At 46.5% G+C, this 23575-nt stretch overlaps 1 protein-coding gene across 1 annotated transcript in view; it reads right to left on the bottom strand.

Moving 5' to 3' along the window:
- The window catches only part of trpm3 (transient receptor potential cation channel, subfamily M, member 3), a 161873-nt gene that overhangs the window by 45456 nt on the left and 92842 nt on the right, over positions 1-23575 (bottom strand). The window contains exons 2-7 of the mRNA XM_064353222.1: positions 21123-21202; positions 18673-18874; positions 17903-18116; positions 16546-16670; positions 13633-13932; positions 3649-3810 (exon numbers count right to left, since the gene is read on the bottom strand). Of these exons, the coding sequence (XP_064209292.1) occupies positions 3649-3810; positions 13633-13932; positions 16546-16670; positions 17903-18116; positions 18673-18874; positions 21123-21202 (1083 nt within the window). The remainder of the gene's footprint in view (positions 1-3648; positions 3811-13632; positions 13933-16545; positions 16671-17902; positions 18117-18672; positions 18875-21122; positions 21203-23575) is intronic.

Here is a 23575-nt window from a genome sequence, read left to right as displayed (position 1 = left end):
CTTCCATTTTCAAGGTCGGATGATTTTTTTTTCCCTTTCAATTTTCAGCAAGCCCACATGTTTATGTGTTCTGATTACAAAATCCAGACAAGTGGAGGAGCCATTTTAAGGAGAATACTCCCTGGAACGTGGAAAAGCTCTCCAAGGTGATTTGTGATTGGCCACCTCTTTGGACTGCCAATGAGAGACTTTTAGTAGAGCCCCCCACCATTCTCTTCCATTCTCCCTGTTAGTTTTTCTCTTTTTTTGAAATAAATTTGAAAAAATTGCTCAAGATAAAATAAAACTATTACAGACACAAGCTTCCTAGATAATTGAACCCCGTTCCTGTTAAAACATGTTCAAACCCCTGTTTATGATTAAAGGCAAAATGGATACACCAAAACAACCTCATAGGGAGGAAAAAAAAAAAACTCGGAATGCCGCTTGTCCTGTGATTCAGATTATGCAAATGGTTGAGGACATCTCTAAACTGAAGAACAAAGATTTTTTCAAAATCACTGTCAGAACATGTCAGACTCGAAGCCTGGACCACCTTGGGCGACGCCTGCACGAAAAATAAGAAAGTAAAAAAAGGGAATTTGGTAGAGCCATCCTAAATCTGCACACCCCCTCTGTCGTCAAATACAAGAAAACACCCCAAGGGTCCAATCTGTCTGGAGAACTAGCATTTGATATGGGCCAAACTGAAGCACATCACTTACTTTCAACATCTGCCAATGAGGATGCAATCCCTGCCCATGCTTACTGTGTGAACTAGGCTTGATGTTCATGGCTATGGATAACTGAGACTTAATGAGAATGATACCTTATTAGACCTGCGTTCTGTAGTTGCTCCTTCGGTGTGCACTTACTGTAAATCGCTTTGAATAAAAGCGTCCGCCAAATAAAATCTATTGAAATGTAAAGACGCCCAGAATTAGTGTTCACAACTAATTATCATAGATTTGTAGTATTCTTTGAGGATCTCTCTAAATAACAGGAAATATACCGTACAAATACACAAGCAGCAGCTACGCATGGTACAACAGCTATATCACTGTACAACATATACTGTAGATATGGCTGGGTGACTTGGCACATTTATGAAGGGGACAAGCCCACATATCTTCATTTTCTCCAGTTATCACATTAACTGGTTTTTCTTTGAAAACAGTACTTGTTGTGGTCAGGTCTCGAGTCCGAGATTTCACCGCCTGTAACCCAGTCACACTGCAGTGGTGGTGAAAGCCTCCAACCTTCCTCCTCTCCCCCTCCCTCGCGGGGTATCACATCGCGCCCCTAAAGTGGATCGATATTAGGCAATTCTGCGGGACCTTTGAGTCACTCACGTGAGACGCCACAGAGTAATGATTTATGTTAAATTCGGCGGGACCCCCACTCGGACGCCATTGGACGCACTGTATTAGCCACTCCCGTTATCGACCCCGGCTCCAGATTGGTAAATTAATCCTGCTCATGTGACAACAGGGGATTGGGATTCTGTTAGCCACATAATTCACCGAATAAATAAGAAATTGCACTAGCACACTAGCACGGGCAAATTGGTACTTGTGATCCTACGGCATGTCTTTTTTTTGTCTCCAAACAATTACCTTTTCAGAAAAAAAAAACAAAAAAAATAAAAAATATAATTAATTTACAAAGGTTCCTGCCTCTAGCCCAGTGCATGCTGGGATAGGCTCCAGCATCCCCCACGACCCTGACCAGGATAAGCGGGGATAGATAATGAATGGATCGATGGATTTTTGAAGGAAACTATTCTTTATCATTCCAGTGAGGTATCATCCATGATATGTTTTGCTCCGAGGCTTTTGCAAATATTCATAATACATACTGACATTAATTAGCCTGTGTTACCGCGGTAGCCGATAGCCTCTACTCCGGTAAGAGCCCGGTACTAAAGGAAGAGGCAGACTCAGAGACGGTTCAGCGCTGAAGCGGTACCGCTAGGAACAGCCCTGGTTCTGTGAGAGGATTTCCGTCAGCAGAAACGGCGACTTCTTCGGTCGCTGAGTGAGGGGAGGACTGGCTTTACGGCTCCACTGCTCTGCTCAGGGATTAGAGCAGTGAGAAAGCACCGCCTGACGCCGCGTGCGTGCGTGTGTGTGTGTGTGTGCGTGTGTGTGTGTGTGTGTGTGTACGTGTGTGTGTGTGTGTGTTTAGTGAGTCTGTGTGTGTGTGTGTGTGTGTTTATGAGTCTGTGTGTGTGTGTGTGTTTATGGGTCTGTGTGTTTGTGTCTGTGTGTTTGAGTGTGTGTTTTTGTGTGTGTGTGTGTGTGTGTGTGTGTTTATGAGTCTGTGCGTGTGTGTACGTGTGTGTGTTTATGAGTCTGTGTGTGTGTGCGCGCACCTATGTGTATATAGGGGAGCTCCTCACTGATATGGAAATGAACAGGACACACTGTATATGAGCGTCTCTGTGTGCGCACTCAGCAGGAACTCCCCAGCCCCTGGTGAAAGCCAGCACCTTGCATCTTTCACAAGACGGAGCAGAGCGCTGAACTCGCAGATGCGAGCATCAGTCACCGTGACACCGGTGGCTTCCGGAGTTCTCCGTCCACGTGACTGAAGGTTTCACTGTATTGTGAAGTCATATCTCAGCGAGCTGAGGAGTTCTTAGACAGCTAGGGGGAAATGGAAGTCCTCCATCATAGCATGAGATTCCACAGAACCATCAGTCTTTTTTTTTTACCACCATTAAGGGCTGTTCTCCACTATAAATCCCAGTGCTAAAGATATGGGTCTCTTGGCTGCAGAGATTCGTTGTGGAGGATGCAGCCTTTTAAGTAGTTCTAAAGAAAGTTTGTTCTTTTGGAAGAGGTGAACATACTTTATTTAAAAAAACAAAACAAACAAAAAAAAACAACTGATAAAGCAACAACCATGACAACAACCATGCCAAAAACAAACACAATAATATATTTATTCAAATGAGCCTTTAAATCATGAATTAAACATGATGAATAAAGTGGACGCACAACAAGAATGAACAACACATCATTCCACAAAAATAAAGTTGATTGATTTAATTGAAAAAATTAACATTTAAAAAAAAAAAAAAACAGACAATAACAACAACAAAAAACAAAAAAACAACACAAAACAAAAAATAAAAATAAACTATTTCTGGCCTAATAATGTGCTTGCCATACAACAGTGTGCACTGCCGTGAGTGAGAGGGCTTTAAACACAAAACAACCAATCACTTTTTCTTTACACGGTAGGCTTCAGCCAATAACATTCCTTGCTTGAGGACACCTTGGATGGTGGTGGTGTGGCATTAAACAGTGCAAGGGGTTCAACATTGGTCTTGGGAAACCACATGGGGTGCTTATTTTTCGATTTATATTCAGCATTTAATTGGTCGATTAAAGCCGTTGGTTATGTTATTAACTCAACACCTGGTACAAAATCATCTGTTGATTTTATGGAGAAAACAAAAACCAGTGAACACTGTGGCTCACCTGGCCACCTCTGAAATAGTTTGTGTGTGTGTGTGTGTGTGTGTGTGTGTGGTGTTGTAGGTAGGTACAGCGTCTCAGATGGATATCAGCACCATGTTCTGGCTCTGAGTGAGGGGGCGTGGCTTGGGTTAAGGGGGCGGGGAAAGAGGCGGGGTGTTCTGGCAGGGCATGCCTCACTCACCAGCTCCTTCTTCTTCATGCACTCCATGAGGATGATGAAGAGGTGCTGGGCCTGTGTGCGGCTGTAGTTAAAGGTCTTCTGGATGGTGACCAGCAGCTGGTCCCGTAAAGACTCGTTTATGATCCTGAGAGAGAAAGAGAGAGGGGAGGGGGAGAAAGAGAGAGAGGGATGCCATTAAAATCAGTGAAAGGAGGGAAAAGAGAAAGAAAGAGAGAATGACAGTGGAGACAAGGGAACAAGGGAGAGAGAATGAGACAAAAGATTAAAATACATTTTGACATTTAGTGAATGAGATGGAGGGAAAATGAGGCAGGAAGAGAGAGAGAAAGGTAATAGGAGAAACAAACAGAAAACAAACAGAATACGGGAATGGGAAGAAAACCAGGAAGGAGAGAAGAAAGCAGAAGAAAGGGGACGAGAGGAGGAGGTGGATACATTTACAGAAAAGGGGAAAAGAAGTGGGCTTAAAGGGGAGAGGAAGAGAGAGAGAGAGAGAAAGAGAGAGCGAGAGAATGGCGATTGGGTACAGAGGGAATGAAACACATGGATATTAATCAGATCTTTATTTCTCTCTCCACCTCTGGCAGAGTCTACAAGCTACAACACATCCAATGTGGAATATCGTGCGTATATAACCCCGCTGTGGAAATTAAATTATGCAAATGAGGAAAAGGTGACGCATCATCAAGGATTTGTGTACCCCAAACTGATTCACACACTAAATTTGGTAAATGCCATTTACACAACCCATAATCTGCCTATGAAGTATATGGCAGAACTGCAGTGCCCAAGCGTCTCCGTGGCGATGGTAACCAGGCCACCAGCACTTACCCTTTATTTTTAGGATTATTACAATAAGAGGTCTTATTAATCTATAGTAAAGCCTAATTAAGCCCTCCTGGTGGTAGTGACCCGTACGATCACTCCTCACAATTTCTTGGAAGCTCTTGTAGCGACATTGGCCCCTGTAATTTAGCAATCGCCATGGTAACCATGTACCACGATCACCTGGTCGTGACGGCGATGAAACCCACCCTACATCCACGAACTATCGCAGCATAATAGCTCATAGAATAATAGCGGTACAATAGCGATCATGTGGTCATGCTAGGGGTTATACGCTCATGCTTGAGGTCATGTGATCATGATTGTGGCCATGTAGTAATGCTTGTGGTCATGCAGTCATGCTAGTGGTCATACGGTTATGCTAGGGGTCATGTGGTCATGCTTGTGGTCATGTAGTCATGCTAGTGGTCATGCGGATGTGCTTGTGGGGAGGCTGCATAATAGCAATGGCACAAGGCGATCATGTGGTCATGCTTGAGGTCATGTGGTCATGCAGCCATGCTTGAAGTCATGTGGTCATGCTTGTGGTCATGTGGTCGTGCTTGTGGTCAGGCTAGGTGTCATGTGATCATGCTTGTGCAGTGCATGCGCTAGACTTTGCGCAGGCTCGGGGTGGCCAGCACTCCTCCTCGGGTACTGTGCCCGAACGCCAGAGTCGAGGCCGCCCGTGCCATCACCACCACCACCGGGACGGGGCGTGTCCTCGGTACTCCAGCACGATGAGATCGAGCTCCGCCCGCCCCACATCAGACCACTACGGGCACACTCCTGGACCGATCGATGGAGAGAGAGGGAAATGGAGCAAGGGAGGGAGGATGAGAGAGAGAGAGGAGAGAGGGAGGGGGGGAGGAGAGAGAGAGAGAGGAGAGAGGGAGGGAAGGAGGGAGGAGAGAGGGAGAGACAGAGTGAGGGAAAGGGAGAGAGAGAGGGGGAGGGACATCAACAGAAAGGGTGAGAGGGGAAGGGATAGAAAGAGAGAGGAAAAAGGAATAATTGAGAAAGAGAGGAAAAGAAAGCAGAGAAGAGACAGAGGGATGGAAAGTATCATTCATAGAAACTTTATTTTTAAAAGCTCTTTAATTGGCAGCGTCACAAAGGGTATAAATGCACTGAAGAAAACTAAAAATCGAAAAGACCACCCTGCAAAATCCACGCAGCCAATCGGAATAAGCTTCTTTCACAGTCTAAAATTCTCACGATAGTCAAACCCTCACAATATTTAATCCAAAATCCCTGTATTCATTAACAACGCACACCAACAACTTTTGCTTCAAATCTTTCAAACTGTTCTTCAGTTTTTAACAGGGAGACAGAAAGTGTGTGTGAGAGAGAAAAAAAGACAGAAGTTTCAAGAAAGATGTGGCCTCATGACAATCTTGCCACATGACAGCCTTATGACACACACACATGCACACACGCACACATGGATGCACACACACACACACACACACCAGGCCAGATAATCTCCCTGGATGCTGAGTTTGCACCTCAGGGGTGGGCTATGTATCTATTTCCACCCAACCAGTATCTAATCTGCTTATTCCTGGTCAGGGTCGCGGAGGGTGTGCTGAAGCTTATCCCAGCATGCATAGGGTGAGAGGCAGGAATACACCCTGTACAGTTTGCCAGTCCATCACAGGGCATGTGTATCTATTTGAAATATTTATTTACATTTATGTATATTTATACATAACATAAAGGGCTGGTTGCCTTCCTATTTTATAATATTTTATTTTATAAAATGTATTTAGTACATTTTTGCCTGTTCCTGCCCTGTACTGATCCCTTAAATTCACCACTGAAGAAGCTCTCTCTTATCACAGTCGGCAGTTAGCCTCCGGTAATGCTGTATCCTGGAGGGTACGGACAGACAACTCTCTGACACAAAATGGCTGCCGTGTTTTCCTCTCTACTAATTCAGAAAGATTTTTAATCACAGCTCCCAAAGAACATGCAGTCCTCGAATCAGGGAGCCAGGAATTCCCCCTGGGGTTGGAGAGAGCGAGAGAGAGAGAGAGAGATTGGCCTAAGTGTCAGTAATTAAGGGGAAATAACAGCTATTAACAGTAATTAAAAGTAATTAATAGCTGCGACTGGTGTTCGGGGGGCATTAGGGAAGTCAGGGATGTGACGGGGTGTGAGGGGGGAGGGGGGGAGGGGGGTTGCCTTCAAAAGCTGCGTCACATTCTTCTACAAATTATCACATTTCTGAGGCCTGGTTGGTGTGTGCGACACAATAAGCTCCAAAAAAAAAAAAAAAACAATTATTAAAATGGCCTTCAAGAGCTTCCTCAGCCATGAACACTCTCCACAGGCTTTTCAATTAAACTTTTCTTTACAACCAATTAAACTTTGTAGGAGATAATTTTTTGGCTGGCTCGCAACAGCGGGGCCAGCACCATAAATGCGAATGTCTGTGAGTGAGTGACCGAGTGAGTGATGAAGTTACACCATTGGTCATACAGACACTACCACTGACTATCCCTGTAACAAATTGGCCACAATTTCGCACACCCATACATGGTCCAGCCATATACTAGGTTTTGACCTGGTCTTGTTTTTGTTGGAGAGGAAGTACAGTATGCTGTCATCTAAAAACATGATGCCCTCTCCGATCAGGCGTCTCACTGCTGTGATTGAGATGAAACCATCACACAGTTACAAGCCTCCATTTCCACAGCACTATATGCTGTGAGCACTAATGCCAGAGCAGCTACTATAGCAGGGCTCTCAAACTCAAATCCTGGTGGGTTTTTGATGTGTTCCTGCACATAGGTGCTTAATTGAAGTCACTGATTGGCTAAAGGGTCTGCACACCTAGTTTCCAAGGCCTAAATTGTCTGCCGGTTGAAAGGAAATCACAAACACCAGCAGTGACTGCGGCCCTCCAGGACTGGAGTTTGGGACCCCTGTAGTATAGGGATGCAGAATTCCGGGCCTTTGGGACTGATCTGTGTGCTGGTTCTTGTTCCAACCGATTGCCTTTGTTTGAGCTCTCTGACGGCTCTGTGAACTACGCTAGTTCACTCCGGCACTTGAGCGACAGTAAAATCTTTAGGGTACACTCGCAGTCTGCAGCTCTAGCTGGTGCTTGTACAAATGTCAGATCAAGGTACAGTACGATAGAGTCAATATTAAATAATTAAGAGCAGAAGTTGGCACAAAGTCCTGAAACAGATCAGCTCTTTTTTTGGGCACCCCTGAGGACTTCCTGTTCTTTCACCGCCTCTTCTGGGCTTCCGCGGAGCTCTGGTCACACCTTATCAGTGCCGCAAACCCACATCGTTGCCCCTTCTAATTCCATTGGTCCTCAACGGGTCATCCGGGGCAAAGGTCCGGGATCAGGGGCGGGGTTAGCGCAGGTAGCTCGGTGCCAAAATATGGATGCCAGTGACCATCTTTCAACAGGAAGTGTTTTGTTTACGAGATTTAGAGTAATGTTGGAACCACCGAGGCCCAGCGGTGGACAAGCAAACAGGTGGACAGTCTGAGTCTTTGGGACGAAGCTTGAGGCATAAACTCACTCAAGCTTTCAGCCCTCCCAGGCTGTTTAAAAGCAGCTGTGGACCGATGGTAACGGTCTTGTCATCTCCAGGGGGTGCTAGTGAACACACAGGTAGCGTTAAATGGCCTTCACTAGCTTTTGTTGTAAACCCACAGTTTGAAACTGGGGTGAAAAGGACCCTTTGGACCCTTGCGGTGTCATTGGAGTAATTTTAGGACTGTCTTTGCGAATTCCACACCTTCTGAAGGTCAAGCTCTAAACCCTGAAAAGGAGGCTCACGAGATGGAGAGAGACAGGACAGTTGTGGGTGTTGTCCTGTCACCCTTCGTTCGCCCTGCCAGCGCACAGATGGTCCCGCTTCGGAGATTGTAAGCCCCAAATTAGCAGTCACACGTTTATACTGTCTGTGTGCACTCGGGCACAATGACAGTTATGTGTGGAGAAAGGAAGCGGCCCGCCACGCCCAGCATGGCAACTGGAGGTCCCCAGCCACGGTCAATTATTCAAGCTCAACTGTGTGTAATTGTTCAGGGCTTCTTTCAGGAGTTCTAGTAAATAAATAATAATAAAAAACTTCAAGTTATTTCTGTCACCACCCCCCCCCCCCCCCCCAGTGACTAATCACATGGTCCTGAGTTTGGACTGCCGCCCAAACAAACATGGACGCACCCAATGAAGCTGTCAACGAAAACAAATGTTGTTCTTAACATGTCCCAGTCTGCCTTTCAAAACAGCATCGATCAGAGTGAAATTCTGCTCTGAGAAATTTTATTTTCATCCTCCAAATACCGTTACATAACAGAGAAGCTGGGGAACAAGCAACGAGTAAAGAGTGTTTTTATTTCTTCTTGTGGTTGTAAGCATTGGGTATCATTTTGTCGTAGCTGTCCCCAGGTCACCAAGCGGAGAATATTCATGTTGTTGTGTTTTTACGACTAACTATCCAAAATAATCACAGGAAAAAAAAAAACACACTGCAGCTGAAAGTCCTTAATCTTCTGCAGATGTTAAATTCCACCAGACAATAGAATGAAAAACGGATGTTGGAGCGAGATCTCCGTTTGGGAGAGAGGGGTACAGCGAGACGTCAGGCTTAGGCCCGGAAGGCGGAGCGGATTTGTAGCGATATTTTTTGACGTGCTGACGTGAGCACATCTCTCGCGCGTTGCAATCCTCCCACATCAAAAAAATAAAATTGTGAATATGTTACAGTGTTTCACATCAGCGTTTCAGCTTTGATTTGTGCATGTTTCCAAATTTAAGTGCCAATATTACAGCAGTCTAACCCGATAGGTGAAGCTGGCTTTCCTTCTGCTCTCCGGAAGGAGACTTTGTTTGACAGCAGGAGTTTCGGGTACCGTATTTATGAGAAGGTGTATGATTTTTTACTGTTGCTACTGTTAACAGAAGGGAGAAGTATCAATGTTGGGAATACAGAATCGACCATCTGGTTAGTCCATGCTAATATCTGTGGCCCCATATGGTCTCATAATCAAGCCTTGAGAGAAAGACAGAGAGAGAGAGAGAGAGAGAGAGAGAGAGATATGAGATGAGAGATGAGAAGCTGCACAGAAGAGGATCAAACAAACCTCTGTTCTGTCATCACTGCACAAAAATAACTCATTCTGTTCAGACCTTCGGGCTGCTTCAGGACTGAACTTGCGATGACTGCTTTTACACACCATCACACGACTGGTGCATGTTGCCGTGTGACTGCCATGCTCTTAGCTAGACTATGATGTTTCATCAAAACAGGTTCATGGGCGCTTTCCAACCACACTGTGTCAGGAACTCGGTTTAATGCCACATCCCAGAGTCTATCTTCGGTCAAGGATGAGTTTAAAATTAGAACTGGGGTCAAATAAAATAACTGACAGACCCCCCTAACAAGAAAATTCCAGATATTGTACAAACATGCCCAGACACCGTTGTTGGATGAAGAATTGCTTTGTGGACAGGTTAAGGTTTTAATTTTACTCCGGAAGCTACAACGTCGCTGCGTGTAATTAGATCCCCTTGCGATGCTAGCATTGATTTCTGTGTTTGTGGGGTTCAGAGAACAGCACCTCCCTGGACGGGAAAAGGCAGCGGTGGCGGAAAAGCCAAAAAGCTGAACTGTAACTGTGTTAAATGTCGAGGGGGGTTTGAGGGAGCGAGGGTTTGGCAGCGAGAAAAAACAACACTTTTTCTTCACTGGTCAGGCAGGCCGTTCATAAACAAGAAAAACCTCCAATCTTTCCCAGCAGGAGAAAAAACGCACTACTACCCCCTTATTTTCCCAGTCTGTCTGGCACAACTGCAATTACTGGAGACAAGGTTACGGTGGACAGCCTCAGTGGGGCCACAGTGTGGATGCCGGGTTCGTAGAGCACTCATAAACCGGTCTGCATTATTGCTTACGCTGACAGATTAGCAGAAGCCCACACCGCTGGGGGCCAATGGTGCTCCCGGAGACAGGGAGGATAAGAACTGCGTTTGTTTACAAAAGAACCTGGCAGAGGGCATGACGTTTTTTGGGGCTACTGAGAACAGGCAGGTCCCACGCAAGGTTAAACTCGCTTAAGACGTTCTACACACCGGCAGACAGGCCTAAGGTTAATGGCCTAAGGTTAATTTTGTTTTATGCTAGTGTTACCCGGGCCAAAACAGGCCAAAACAGACAGAATATATGGTCACCATGCAAAAACAAACATAGGTTTTCAGTCTTCCAATGGTAAGTTAAATATCTGTTTTTGGCTGGACCGCAACGGCGGGGCCAGCCCTACAAACGCAAATATCTGTGACTGAGTGAGTGAGTGACGAAGTTACACCATTGGTCAGCTGGATCACGTGTGTTAGGTCCAGCCATATACTAGGTTTTAACCTGGTCTTGTTTCTTTAATTGGGGGCAAGAGACAGGGACTATCCCCAGTGAGTACGCTGGCCCTAAGTCATGTGACAGAGCACCACACACAGGTTGATTATTCTAATTAAACAGAAAGTTGATTAGAGCACCAGACTAATCAGAGAGCCAGATTTGGAAATTAGCCAGGATCTGACAGGTTCATTAACAGCCGCTGTGAAACAGAACCTTGGTTAAACGTTTCACATCTCCAAAAAACAAATGACCAGAACACAGAAATGCGACACACCTTTACAGGAATGGAATATTCTGCAGTATACTTGAATATTCTATCAAGATATTGTAACCGTTCACAATACACCAGCAAATATAAAAATGAATGTCCCATGCCATGCAATTCTGCACTATTTAAAAAAATAATAAAAGCAAAATTAGCCAGCAGCTAAAGGTCTGTGCTGGCATAATTGCATCAAACACCTGGGACCTCCTGAAATGTATGAAGAAAAGAACAGAACAGTCCTAAGTTAACTGAGGTGTGTGTGTGTGCATGTGTGTGCGTGTGTCTGTCTGTGCGCACGTGTGTGTGTGTGGGAGGAAGGGAGAGAGAGAGAAAGAGACAGAAGTAGCGTAAGTGCATAAATTCCAGATTTGAACAGAGGAAGAGGAGGAGGAGGCCAGGAGAGAGATGCTCATGCAGGTTTCTTCAGGATGGGGGGATGATCTGGTCAGTGGAGGATAAGAGGAGGGAGGACGGGAGGGAGGCGGGGTAGATGCTGGAGATGACGACTGAACGTCCCTTTGCCTTCCCAGCCCCCTTCATTCATTCTCAGGCATAGGATGACAAAGGGAAGCCCACAGGTCACATGACCAGATGGGGGGGGAGGGGGGTGAAGGGGCGGAGTCAGACCGCCGGCTGCTCCTTGTCGGTTTCCCACAATCCCTTTTTCGTTTTTTTGGCCTGCGGTTAAACCGTTAAAAAAAAAGCGCCTCCCAACGCTGTGTACGGAACATTCGTCCCCAAACGCAAAATCGGTCACCCCTGCAGGATTTTCAGACAATAGTGATTCGTTCTCAGGGCCCGTGGAGCAGGCGGAACGCAGGCTGCCTACCCTGGCGGTCGTACCGTCAAAACCGCCACCTTTCCGACAGCGGGTGGGCGGCGGCGGCGAGATGGCTCATGCATGCGACTCACAGCCGCATATAGCATGTGGCCGTACGCATGGGCGGCGGCGGGGAAATGACAATGTTACATCTCTCTCGGTGAAAAAGGCCGGGTGGGCTTTCACAATGGGAGAATCAGAGAGGGGTTTTCACCCAGAGTCCTGAAATATTGGGACAGGAGCCCCCACCCCCCCCCCCCCCCCGGAAAAAGATACAAAACAACATACTGTGCCCTGCATCCATTATACGGTGGGGGGATATATCATCATTGAGATGTAAATTATATATATATACATATATATATATACACACACACACACATATATATATATACTTCTGTATTTATATATAATACATGTAATTGACATACATGCAAATGCACACAGGCACACAAGCACACACTTCATTCCATGATGTATTCCATCTGCAAACGGCCTGGAAAGCTGAATGGAAGGCAGTTGATGGCCGAATTCAGAATGGACAGCTGCAATCAATCACTGCCTAACTTACTTGGTCCTACTTTCATATAAGAATCCAAATATTATTTTCCCCGCTCATTCAATTTCTGTGGGAGAACGCTATTCAAATACAAGCACGCTGTTACATAAATCTATTTTGGGACTGTACAGAGAAAACCCTCAAGGGGGGTTTGGTGTGTGTGTGTGTGTGTGTGTGTGTGTGTGTGGGGAGGGGGGCGGGGGGTAAGGGGGAAAAAAATTCTGTTTCATTCAAATCTGTCTGATTCCTGCACTTCAGTAATAAACAGAAATTGAAGATGACAAGAGGCGTGTGACAGGTTCCAAATAAGAGGTGGGTGTAAACACACACGGTCGCAATCATAATTATGCCCACACATTTTTCATGCCTGAGCAGCGAGCTGAGGATTTGTCAGTCAGCCGTGCTTTTCTGCGGACCTGTTTAAGAGCTATTTCAGGTAGCGCAGATCAGCTGCTAGCCTGTCAGCCTGATGAAATCTCCCTCAGAGGTGTAGAACATTCTCTGTGAACCTTTGGGGGCGGGGGGTGTTGAGGAGAAGGGGGAGGATGGGGTCCCACAGATTTGCTGACAAGGCCACAGGGAAACATCCCTGAAAGCCAGGAGCTGTCCCCCTTATTGTATGAGACTGCACTGATACTGACTTGTGATTGGCCCTGGTTGTCCTAGTGAGGGCTTGTGATTGGAGCTTAGTGTGTTTTAATGGGCCAGTGTCATTCTCTGTTGCACTCATCTTAACTTGTGCTGGAGATTGGCACAAAATGTATGTGTCATTTTCATACCAGCTTGTGATTGGACCATACTGTGTTTGTTGTTTCGGTGTCGGCATGTGATTGGACCATAGTGCACTTGTTGGTTCAGTGTTGGCGTGTAACTGGACCATACTGTGTTTATGTCATGTCAGTGCTGGCACGTGATTGGGCCCTACTGTGATTGTCGTTTCAGTGAGAGGGCATATGATTGGACCATACTGTGCTTGCTGCCTGAGTGACGGCGTGTGATTGGACCGTACTGTGCTTGCTGCCTGAGTGACGGCGTGTGATTGGACCGTACTGTGCTTGCAGTCTCAGTGAGGGCATGTGATTGGACCATACTGTGTTTGCTGCCTGAGTGACAGCGTGTGATTGGACCGTACTGCGCTTGCAGTCTCAGTGAGGGCATGTGATTGGATCATACTGTGCTTGCTGCCGTAGTGACGGCGTGTGATTGGACCGTACTGCACTCGCTGCCTTAGTGACGGCGTGTGATTGGTGCCGCACTCACTGGTGTTGATCTTCTGCAGGGAGATGTGCTTCTCCAGCTGGCGGCGGAGCTTGACCTCGGCGCCGTACTTCCCCGTGGTCCCGTTGTCGGCCAGGATGAAGTGGGAGTGCAGGCTGTTCAGGACGGTCAGCTTGCTCAGGGGGTTGGACATGGTCTGGTACGGCCTGACCACCTGCGCAGGTAACACGGAGACGGTGAACAAAACACGACCGTGTTCCGCAGCCCGAGCACCGGTTTCACAGGTAACCCACACGGCACCGAGCGCACGGTCGTCTTGTGGGTGTGACCGTCTCATAACCTGGTCAACAGGTAACACAGCACCGCAACCAACACACGGTCATCCTGGGGAGGAGGGGCATAGTGTGAATAATAACCCCCCCCCCCCCCACAAAAATCAAGCTTGCTTCTTTCAGATTTATTTATTGCTGATTTACTTTCAGTGTTAAAGAAACTGAAAAATGTGCCCGGTGGTATTATTCACTGCGACCTTTAACAGAGTTTTCTGAGGCACAGTGTGTGATCATATCGTTTTCTAAAACCGTTCATTTATCTTCCCTTCTCCTGTGGTTAACCACTGTTAGATTATCCATTTTAAAGCCAAATAACTCCTTCCATTATCCAGTCGCAAGGTAAATCCATTCACAGCACCGGCTGGGTGAGATGAAAGTCAGAGAGAGAGAGAGAAAAGAATATGGCGCATATCTTTTTGACACATCGTATACAGCATGGTAATTGAATTTGTTTGAATAAAAGGGGCATTGGCCTACATGTACGGTATAGCACTGGAATATTCCTGGTTGAAGGGGAGGGGGGAGAGTGGAGGGTGGGGGGGGTGATAGATACACACAAACCACCCTCCTAATTAAGAAACCTGGTTGGGTGGGTGAGAATCCCTGGTCCACTTTACTGAAGCTATAAATACTCGGTTTCCCTCCCTGTCCTACTTCAAAACTGCTGAATTATTAACGGCCTCTGTTTAATACAGTGAGCTTCCAGCCGGGCTTTTTAAGCTGTAATTTTCTGATCTTTAACCGTCTGTCTCAGTGCAGGAAGCAGCATCTTTTCTTTTATTTAAAGCAAGAAAGAGCAGCTTTTTCATTCTCCTTGCTGTAAATTTTAAAAAGCTGATCATCCGCACGAGGACCAATCACTATACTGGAGCTATAAGTATCGGCTGTAATATAGTGGGCAAAAACATTTATGATGGAAATATCAAAAACTGACCAGCTGAGCTGGGCAGCCATGCGCAGCCGGAACAGGCAGAACTGCAGACACCCGATTAAAGAGAGGAGGCCCTTTTGTGCAATCAGGTGAGGCCAAACTAGCTGATCAAAGCCCCTCCCTCCCTGGGTGCCCATATCCAATCATATTGAGAGTCTGGATCTCAATCCTGGATCATAGGCTGTGTACTGGACCCAGAAAGGATCACAAACTCTAGCCCTGGATGACTGGAAACATGGTGTGTGCACCCATTAGGCAATCAATTACTCATTGGCCAATCAACTAAGCACTCAAGTGCCAAAACACTCCAAAAGAAACAAGCAGGCACCGTGGCTGTCCAGGCCTGGAGTTTGCTGTCCCTGTTCTAGAGCATGCAGGAGCCCTCCAATAGCCAGGCTGAATAGCCCTGCAGGAGTCAGAGACCCCCGGTTTCAGCCGGGCCTTCTCTGAGCACTCGTTTCCTGGTGAGATGGAAAGGGAGTGACACCCGCAAAGAGCAGCAGCGCATGGGGCTTGATGCATTATTCACCGAACTCTCCCGCGTGCGCGCTTCAAACACTTCCTGCTGGAAACAGTGTCTAAAATGCTCCAGTTATATCCTGTTACATCACCAATCCCCTGAAAGAATGATGTGTGTGTGTGTGTGTGTGCGAAAGAGAGAGAGAGGACTTAGAGTGAGAGAAAGATAGAGAGAAAGAGGCTCAGACACTGTAAGGTGTAGTGTAATGATTGTGTCCCAGAGTCTATTGCAATAAAGTCTTTTTGGAAATAAAACTCTCTACCGACAGAGTATATTGATCAGCAGACACAACTCATTATCTTGCACGAATAATACTGCCTGGGAAATAAGCCCGAACAAGTGCAACTCTTCTACAGCACTTTCTTTTAAATGTGATTTATAAGCAGGTTCTGATTCTAGCTTGGGGGCACGGAATGCTCAATATTCTCAAAGGTGCCACTGGAAAAACAAGAACAGTAATGCTATACTGGCCATGTTTAACGGGAGCTTGTATTTAAAAAAAAAAAATGGGGGTCCGCCCCATTGCAAATTCATTCGGTAAGAATTAAAACCAGCTTCGGCGTTCGCTAAAACGAGTAAAGATGCGAGCACAATGAAGTGAAGTTTCGGGCTTTTTGTCCATGTTGGCTTTCCGTCTGAGATGAAGATGGGAAGAAGGTGCCACACACACACACTGAGGATGACTCAATAAAGGAGCTGGGTACATCTCCCTGAACTCATTCATCAGGAAGGACAACAATGACGGCTTCAGAAGCACTTCTACATTATGCAGGACAAAACCCATTGTTCTCTCTTTCTGTCCTTCCGTACACATATAAATAGAGTGCACATGCACACACACGCACACGCACGCACACACACAAAGGGACTGAACGAATGCAGTTAATCTTTTTGCACGTCCAGACAATGAGCTGCTGAAGTCTATTTTCACTGCTGTGATGTACCTGCCTCCCCCCCGCACCCTCTGCCCCACACATACACACACAAAAACACACACACACAAAGCCCCTGAATATTCCCCGGGTATCCCCCCCGGAGACGTACGTCTTTGCCGATGAGGTCCTCCTGGTTCTCGACGATCCCCCAGGGGGCGATGCCGATGGTGCAGATCTTCCCCCGCGATTTGGAGGCGTGGTCCTTCAGCGCGTCCCCTACGTGACGGATGACCCCTGTGACAGATTCGGGGAGGGTTGGGAGAGGGTCTGATCAGCGCGTGCTTTCCTAATGGTCTGATACTTATCCACACAGCTTCTCCCTGTCAGACCCCCCTCCAGGCTAAAGGAGTTAAGCCAGTGTGTCTGCTCCTCTGAACCTTATCAGTTCTGCTAAGAGAGCTTGTGAAAACGATTCTAATGGGTTTACTGCAGGAAAAAAATACACAGGGCCTAACAGCTCAGGGATGGGCCTTGGAATTCTAATCAAATTCACGCACAAAGACATTTTTGAGTGCTCTGCCCAAGGAATTTGTGACTGTGGATCTGTGGGTATAAATTTATACATATAATCATTTAATGATGATAATGCATTTGTGGTAACTACTACTATTATTGCTGCTACTATTACTACTACTACTACTACTAATAATAATAATAATAATTATTATTATTATTATTATTGACATCCTCCTCAGGCTCAGCCAGGCCACGCCCCTCTGCACCTCCCTGCATTGGCTACTCAAATTAGTTCCCATCAAATTAAAAAAAACCATGGTGCAGGTCCATTGGGAAGCTAAATGGACCACTCCATGATATCTGTGTGCCTGATAACCTTTTGAGATAATAATGTTACGCTATACTGTAAAAAAACGTTAGCTGTGTAGCGGCATTTGCTTTCGTTTACAATATCAATTGTCGGTTTGTTTGATTAGCTTAAATGGCCCTTCAGTGCCTTCTTGGTGAAATCGCACTTTTGTATTCCTGACACACTGAGGCTCTTCTCGGCTGTTCTCCAAGCCAGTCTAGATAAGAGGGCCTGCTAAGTGAGCGTAATATTATGTAATGTAATGGGTTTCCAGGGTCCCAGTCAAAGTCAGGATTCAGCTCTCTCAATTCCGCCTCAGTCTAAATTTTCCCCAGAATCCCAAGGGGCTGACGCCGCCACGCCCCACCTCCCATCCCCCACCGCTGTGTGTTCTTTTTTGTGTTGTCTTCTCTGCAGATCTCTTAGATCTTCTTTTTTGTCTTTCGAGTGAATAAAAATAGAAAATAATGTTCACGAAAGACAAAGCAACCGCAATCTTATTCTTATTACATTTAAAGGTAAACCTCTGAAGCTTTGAATTACATCTCTTCGCATTTTCATTGAAAAACAAAAAAAAATCACACACTCTGCACTGCTGGTGCACAGTTGCCGTTCTTGACCTCTGACCTTCCACGCTTCCCCCTCACTGCGGCTCTCTCACCTGTGTTGACCCCGCCGGTGAAGATCCAGGCCCCCGTCGTCATGGCAGCCTTGATCAGGCCTTTGCCGAAGACCTGCTTGAGTTTGGGCTGCAGCTCGAAGTTCTGCAGGCCTCCGTGGACGGAGATGAGCAGCTTGGGGAGCTCCAGCTGCCACTCTTTGGTCATCAGGTGCAGCAGGAGGTCGGGTTTGGTGTCGTAGGAGACGCGGACATACTGCAGCAGCCACGGAAAGAGAGAGAGAGAGAAAGGGAGGGAGAGAGCAGAGAGAGAGACAGAGAAAGAGAGACCGGGGAGAGAGAGAGAGAGAGAGACCCAGAAAGACATCATTACATAAGAGGGGGCTGCCTCCCCATGACCTTCTACCACTGACCACTGCAGTGCAAATTTACACCTGAAGTCTGTCGTGGACATTGAAACACAACATAATACGGTAGTGCATTTTTACTCATATTTCATATCCTCCTAAGACACAGCCATTCATTTTTGTCCCCTGTAGGGGACGTGAGTCTATGGCCCTCATCTCAAGGGCCAAATATTCTACCATATACTCCACTATGCTGCCACCTACATAAGGGACATTCAATAAAAGCTAAATAAATATGTTTGCAAACAGTTTCAGTGCAATATATATTTTTTGTCAGTCAAGATACTTGTATTATGTAAAAAAATAAAAATAAATTTCTGCCAGCTCTGAGGAGGCTGTTGTACAGAAAGGCAGCTAGCCCTAAATCATTCACCGACGCAGGAAAAGGAGCGTGGCAAACGTCACCATTGCTTTGTTGGAATGGCCGCCCCCCTGGAACTCGATGGTGCCGAAGGCGTCGGTGGGACTGAGCTGCGTGTGTTTGCTGATGGACCATTTCTCCGACAGGCTGTCGTTCTTCGCCAGACGTTCGTTCTTGTCATTCTGACTGGAGGAAATGCTGGGGGGAAGGCCGACGTGCTGGCCAATCAGGCGACCGCAGCAGCACCTGTCAGAGCAGGAGGCCGAACGTTAGACTCCTCCCCTACCCCCCGTGGGAAATGAGAAGTGGCCGTAAACTCCTTGACTCCTCCCACTGAGAAACAGGAAATGAGTCTAATCTCCTCCCACAGAGGAACAGGAAGTGACTTCCCCCCCTCTTTCCCAGGCATGCCCAGTGGTTAGACGTTGCTGTTTGTGTTATGGTCAGGGCTAAGGTTAGAAGCTAGTGACCAACAGGGTTATGTGGCAGGGTTTACAGTTAAGTACGCCGCAGACTTCTAGAATTTTCCAGAATCTAAAAAGTTAAAAACATTACTGTTAAAAATGATTTGTGCTTGGCTGGCACTTTATATCATATCACTCTTCATTACATTACATTACATTACAGGCATTTAGCAGACGCTCTTATCCAGAGCGACGTACAACAAGTGCATAGGTTTCATGATGTAGAGGCGCAAAAGAAACACTAGTTCACTCTTCAGTTCAGTAAAAGGTTTATTTGTTTGTTCACTCAGCTTTATATCTTTTTATATCCCCCTCTAATATTTGAAGGGTCCTTGTCAGCAATTTGATGATTTATTACCTCCAACAAACACACACACACACACACACACACACACACACACACACACAAACCAAATCACCTTTTTCCAATTCCTCATACCCATCCCGTTTTAACTTCACTCATTCTCATTCACTTATTCTGTTTTCAAGGTTGTCCGGAGCTGAAATTGAGTTATTCCATTCATGTCCGTATCCGTACCGAGTGCATTTCTCAGAATTTACATAATGCCGCTGTAACGCACATGAGAAATAGGGCGGGTAATGGAATTCTGCATTATACCAGATTACTCCCAGCCACTCTTTTGGAGTAGGGGGTGTGCATTCATCACGGGACAGTCGCCGTTAACCCCACAACGGCTCATTCTCATTAGTTAAATTACTACCTCGCTGAGCATGCTGGGAAATAAATTCATGTTTCAAAAAATTCTAATTTCCCTGTAAAAAAAAAAAAGCATAAATTACATTCTTCGCCCAGCTCAGTGTTTTAACTACATTATGGGTCATTAAACTTAAAACACTGACTTGCAGGGAAGCTAAAATGAAATGGACTGCTGCAGTGTTGACCGTCCCAATGCCATTTTCCCCATTTTGCGCTGTCCTTTTCATGCCCGCTGAGTCGTAAGCTACTGAGAAAACGAAAGCCGCGTTTGTCTTGCGGTTTACTGCTCCCCTAATTTGTCGTTTCGCTAACAACGCAACGGCACTTTCGCCAGAAGCTAAAGCCGACCCCGTGGCAGCACATCTGCGAACGAAAGCCCAGACATCGTCGTTCCTCGAAAAAAAGAAAAATCCCTGTCAGAGAGAAAGACACACAGGGAATTTGGGGGGTATTTCCACTTCAAAAGTCAAGCAGTGGTAATGGGGCTTAATTCCGATGGCGGTACTGTACGAGCTAGCTGTACGAGCCTCGAATCAAAGCTCTCGGCCGCAGATTCGCGGATTATGTGACTCGGCGCGTGACATTTCGCTAAACCCACAGCGGAAAAGGCTTTGGCCCGCTTTGGAGACGACGGGAAACGTTGGCGTAAGCGCTTCCGCGGTTATCTCCGTTAACGCACGTTCCTTTGCCACGAGCTAGCGCAATTCTGTCTGTCTGTCGATTTACATTACGGAGAAAAATGCTGGAGAGCTATGCACTGTTAGTAACAGTGTGCAGGTCCCCCAGATTTCTCTACTTGGCTATTTATATTTTATTTATATCACCCCTGTTCTCACACTCAAAGACGAGCTATTTCCACCGTTTCTTTAAATGAAGTTCAATTGATTTTATTCATTTTCGTAGAAAAATGTCCCGCAGAATTTCCTACCCACCCACAGCACCTCCGCTAATACCACCCCCCCCTTAAACTATCACATCCCAATCACACCTAAATCATGGTCACTCAGTGGATGTGAAAATGCTTTCAGTGATAATACAGTAGTAACCCTCACTCTTGGTCCTGGAGAGCTGCAGGATCTGCTAGCATTTGTTGCTACTCAGAACTGGAGTAGCACAGCAATTGACCAGTTAAAGCAGTTCATTACACAGCTACCTGGTCACTTGGTTTCTTGGGTTTGAATCGGTTGCTGATTTTAAGGCAGAAACAGAAACTAGCAGTCTCTGGCTCTCCATAACTCACAAACAGCATAGCACTGCATGGGCACTGTTGCATCTTCGGTGTCTGATGCTAAGGTGCACAGGTATGACTTACCTATGGTGGTCTTTTGCGCTCACTATTATATGAACACATTCTCGCTTGCTGAAGGCTCTCTCTATCCAGGATTTCTGTGCCTGCGGAGAGAAGGGAAGAATAAAACGCTCGGTAAATTCACACGGTGAAAAGCGAAGATGATGAACCGCATTCTTCGTCATTTAGCACAGCCAAACTGAAACCTGGAGTGAGGGGTGCAGGAGGCGGGGGAAAAACACCTCATTAAGCAAACTTTAGATTTACAGATCTGTCCATTTTTCTTTGTTTGTTAAATGGATGCTGGCTGAATTTTTTATTATTTTTTGATGAATGCAAACCCATTACTTTATAAAGGCGATGAAAATCACACAATATGATCCATTTGATCAATACGAGCAGGGGGTGCCCCCCCCACCCCATCCAATGTACCAAGTGAACCAGCACAGACAAGTGTCTGTTCAATTACACATAAATGCAGATTGTCACTTCTACTCAGAATTTATATACCACACAATGCTTAACATGATTGAACCTTTTTCCGTTATGGGTTTTACTGGAGATTGTAATGTAATGGAGGCCATTTGTTTCCTGTTAATATCCTGGACCAATCGAAAGACATATCTCCATACTGTAGTCATGGCGACGGCTGGGCGCGAAAAGAGCCCAGGTGGGCGGATCCCAGAAAGTAAGGTGTGACAGGTAGAGTGATTAGCTCAGGTCAGCCCACACACACGCACACACACACACAGGCACGCACGCACGCACGCACACACGCACATATAGACAAAGAACAAAAACCTCCACACTCCCTCTGGCTTCGTGGTGGGTGTCACATCACGGCAAGCCAGCACACAGACGCCCAGGATACCTCCACCATGCTCATCTGGCAGCTTCAACGCCACACACTTACCCTAACATCCGACTTCCCTCGAAAAACCATTACTCTCTAAAAGAACACCAAAAAACAAAGAGCCGGTTCTACTTTTTTTTTAGGGTAATCCGATCACAATGACTCAGCTTGCCAAAGCGCCACCTTCCCGCAGGGCATTCTAGTATCAATGCGCCAGTGCACAAACAAAGTAGTTCCTTTAGACAAGATCCAATGTGGCAAGCATGACCAGGCTGTCCCTCTCTGAACCTACTGCTACAGTACGGGAAAACCCGCAGTGCTAATAAAGCAAACTTTTATTCTTTTTATTTAATACAAAGATCAAATATTCAAGCCAGATTTTTTTGCGCTTCTGAATCGAAAACATTTTCTGAAATTGATCACTGACCTGGGGGTACTTTTGAAACCATTCTAAATTTCACATGCAGTTATTCTTCAAAGAATGAACACCTGCTACATGCCGGCAATACAGAAACGCCAGTGAACACACAATCTGGTAATAAAACATAAAAGTAAGTCAAATGAACCTCTATGCACGCATGCACACACACACACACACACACACACACACACACGTGATTCGTTTTAATAGGGAAGCCAGTGAAAGTGGAGTGTGTTCTAACATGCTAGGAGTGGAAGGGGCGAAGGGGTAGGGGCAAACAGTCCTCTCCGCCATCTGTAATGTATTCTTAATTAATGATCTGCCGCAGAGCCGTGTAATTACGAGCTCAGCGTATCGCGGCACATCTGCGGCACGCACCGGCCCCCGGGCCCCCGGCCCGTTGGGCGGTACGGCACGAGCGCCGAGGCGCCAGAACGCCAAAACACCGCCGCGCCGGAATGCCAAAACCCCGAGGCTCCGGAACACGGAAACACCGGGGAACCGGAACGCCAAAAACAACAGGGCTCCGGAATGCTGAATCACCGAGGCACCGGAACGCCAAGACACCAGGGTACTGGGAGGTCTGAACATCAGGGCTCTTGAATGCCAAAACACCGGGACTCCAGAATGCCAGAACACCAGAGCTTTGGAATTTTAAAGCACTGGAGCTCCGGAATACCAAAACAACAGGGCTCCATAACCCCAGAACACCGGTGCTTTGGAATTCAAAAACACAGGAGCTCGGAACGCCAAAAACAACAGGGCGCCAGAACCCCAGAACACCGGTGCTTTGGAATTCAAAAACACAGGAGCTCGGAACGCCAAAAACAACAGGGCGCCAGAATGCCAAAAAAATTATTTTTGTCACCAGCATTTAGCAGCCATGGAGCAGAAGAGTGAGCGAGAGCGCGCGTTTGAGAGGACAAGGAGACGCCAAAGTTTGCTCCTCTTTTTCTCTCTCTCTCTCTCTCCCATTAAGTCTTCCTGATGAGGCCTGACAGGGCTTGATGGCGCTGTTACCGCCGCGTGCCTCCGACAGGCCGGCGGTGTAATTAAGATTTATTCGGCGGAGGTCGCCGGCGCTGCCCGGCGCGGGCCCCGTCTCCGCGCCGGAAGAACCCGCCGGCTTTTTCGGAGCAGCTGTTCCTCAGAGAAAATGGCGTTCCATATTTCAAAAGCCGCCGTTGCCCTTTCTGTGTGTCT

Source organism: Anguilla rostrata, chromosome 10 (assembly GCF_018555375.3).
Source record: "Anguilla rostrata isolate EN2019 chromosome 10, ASM1855537v3, whole genome shotgun sequence".
NCBI classification, from domain to species: Eukaryota; Metazoa; Chordata; class Actinopteri; order Anguilliformes; family Anguillidae; genus Anguilla; species Anguilla rostrata.
Note: the sequence above shows the minus strand (reverse complement) of the source record. Positions and strands in the feature narration are given on the sequence as shown.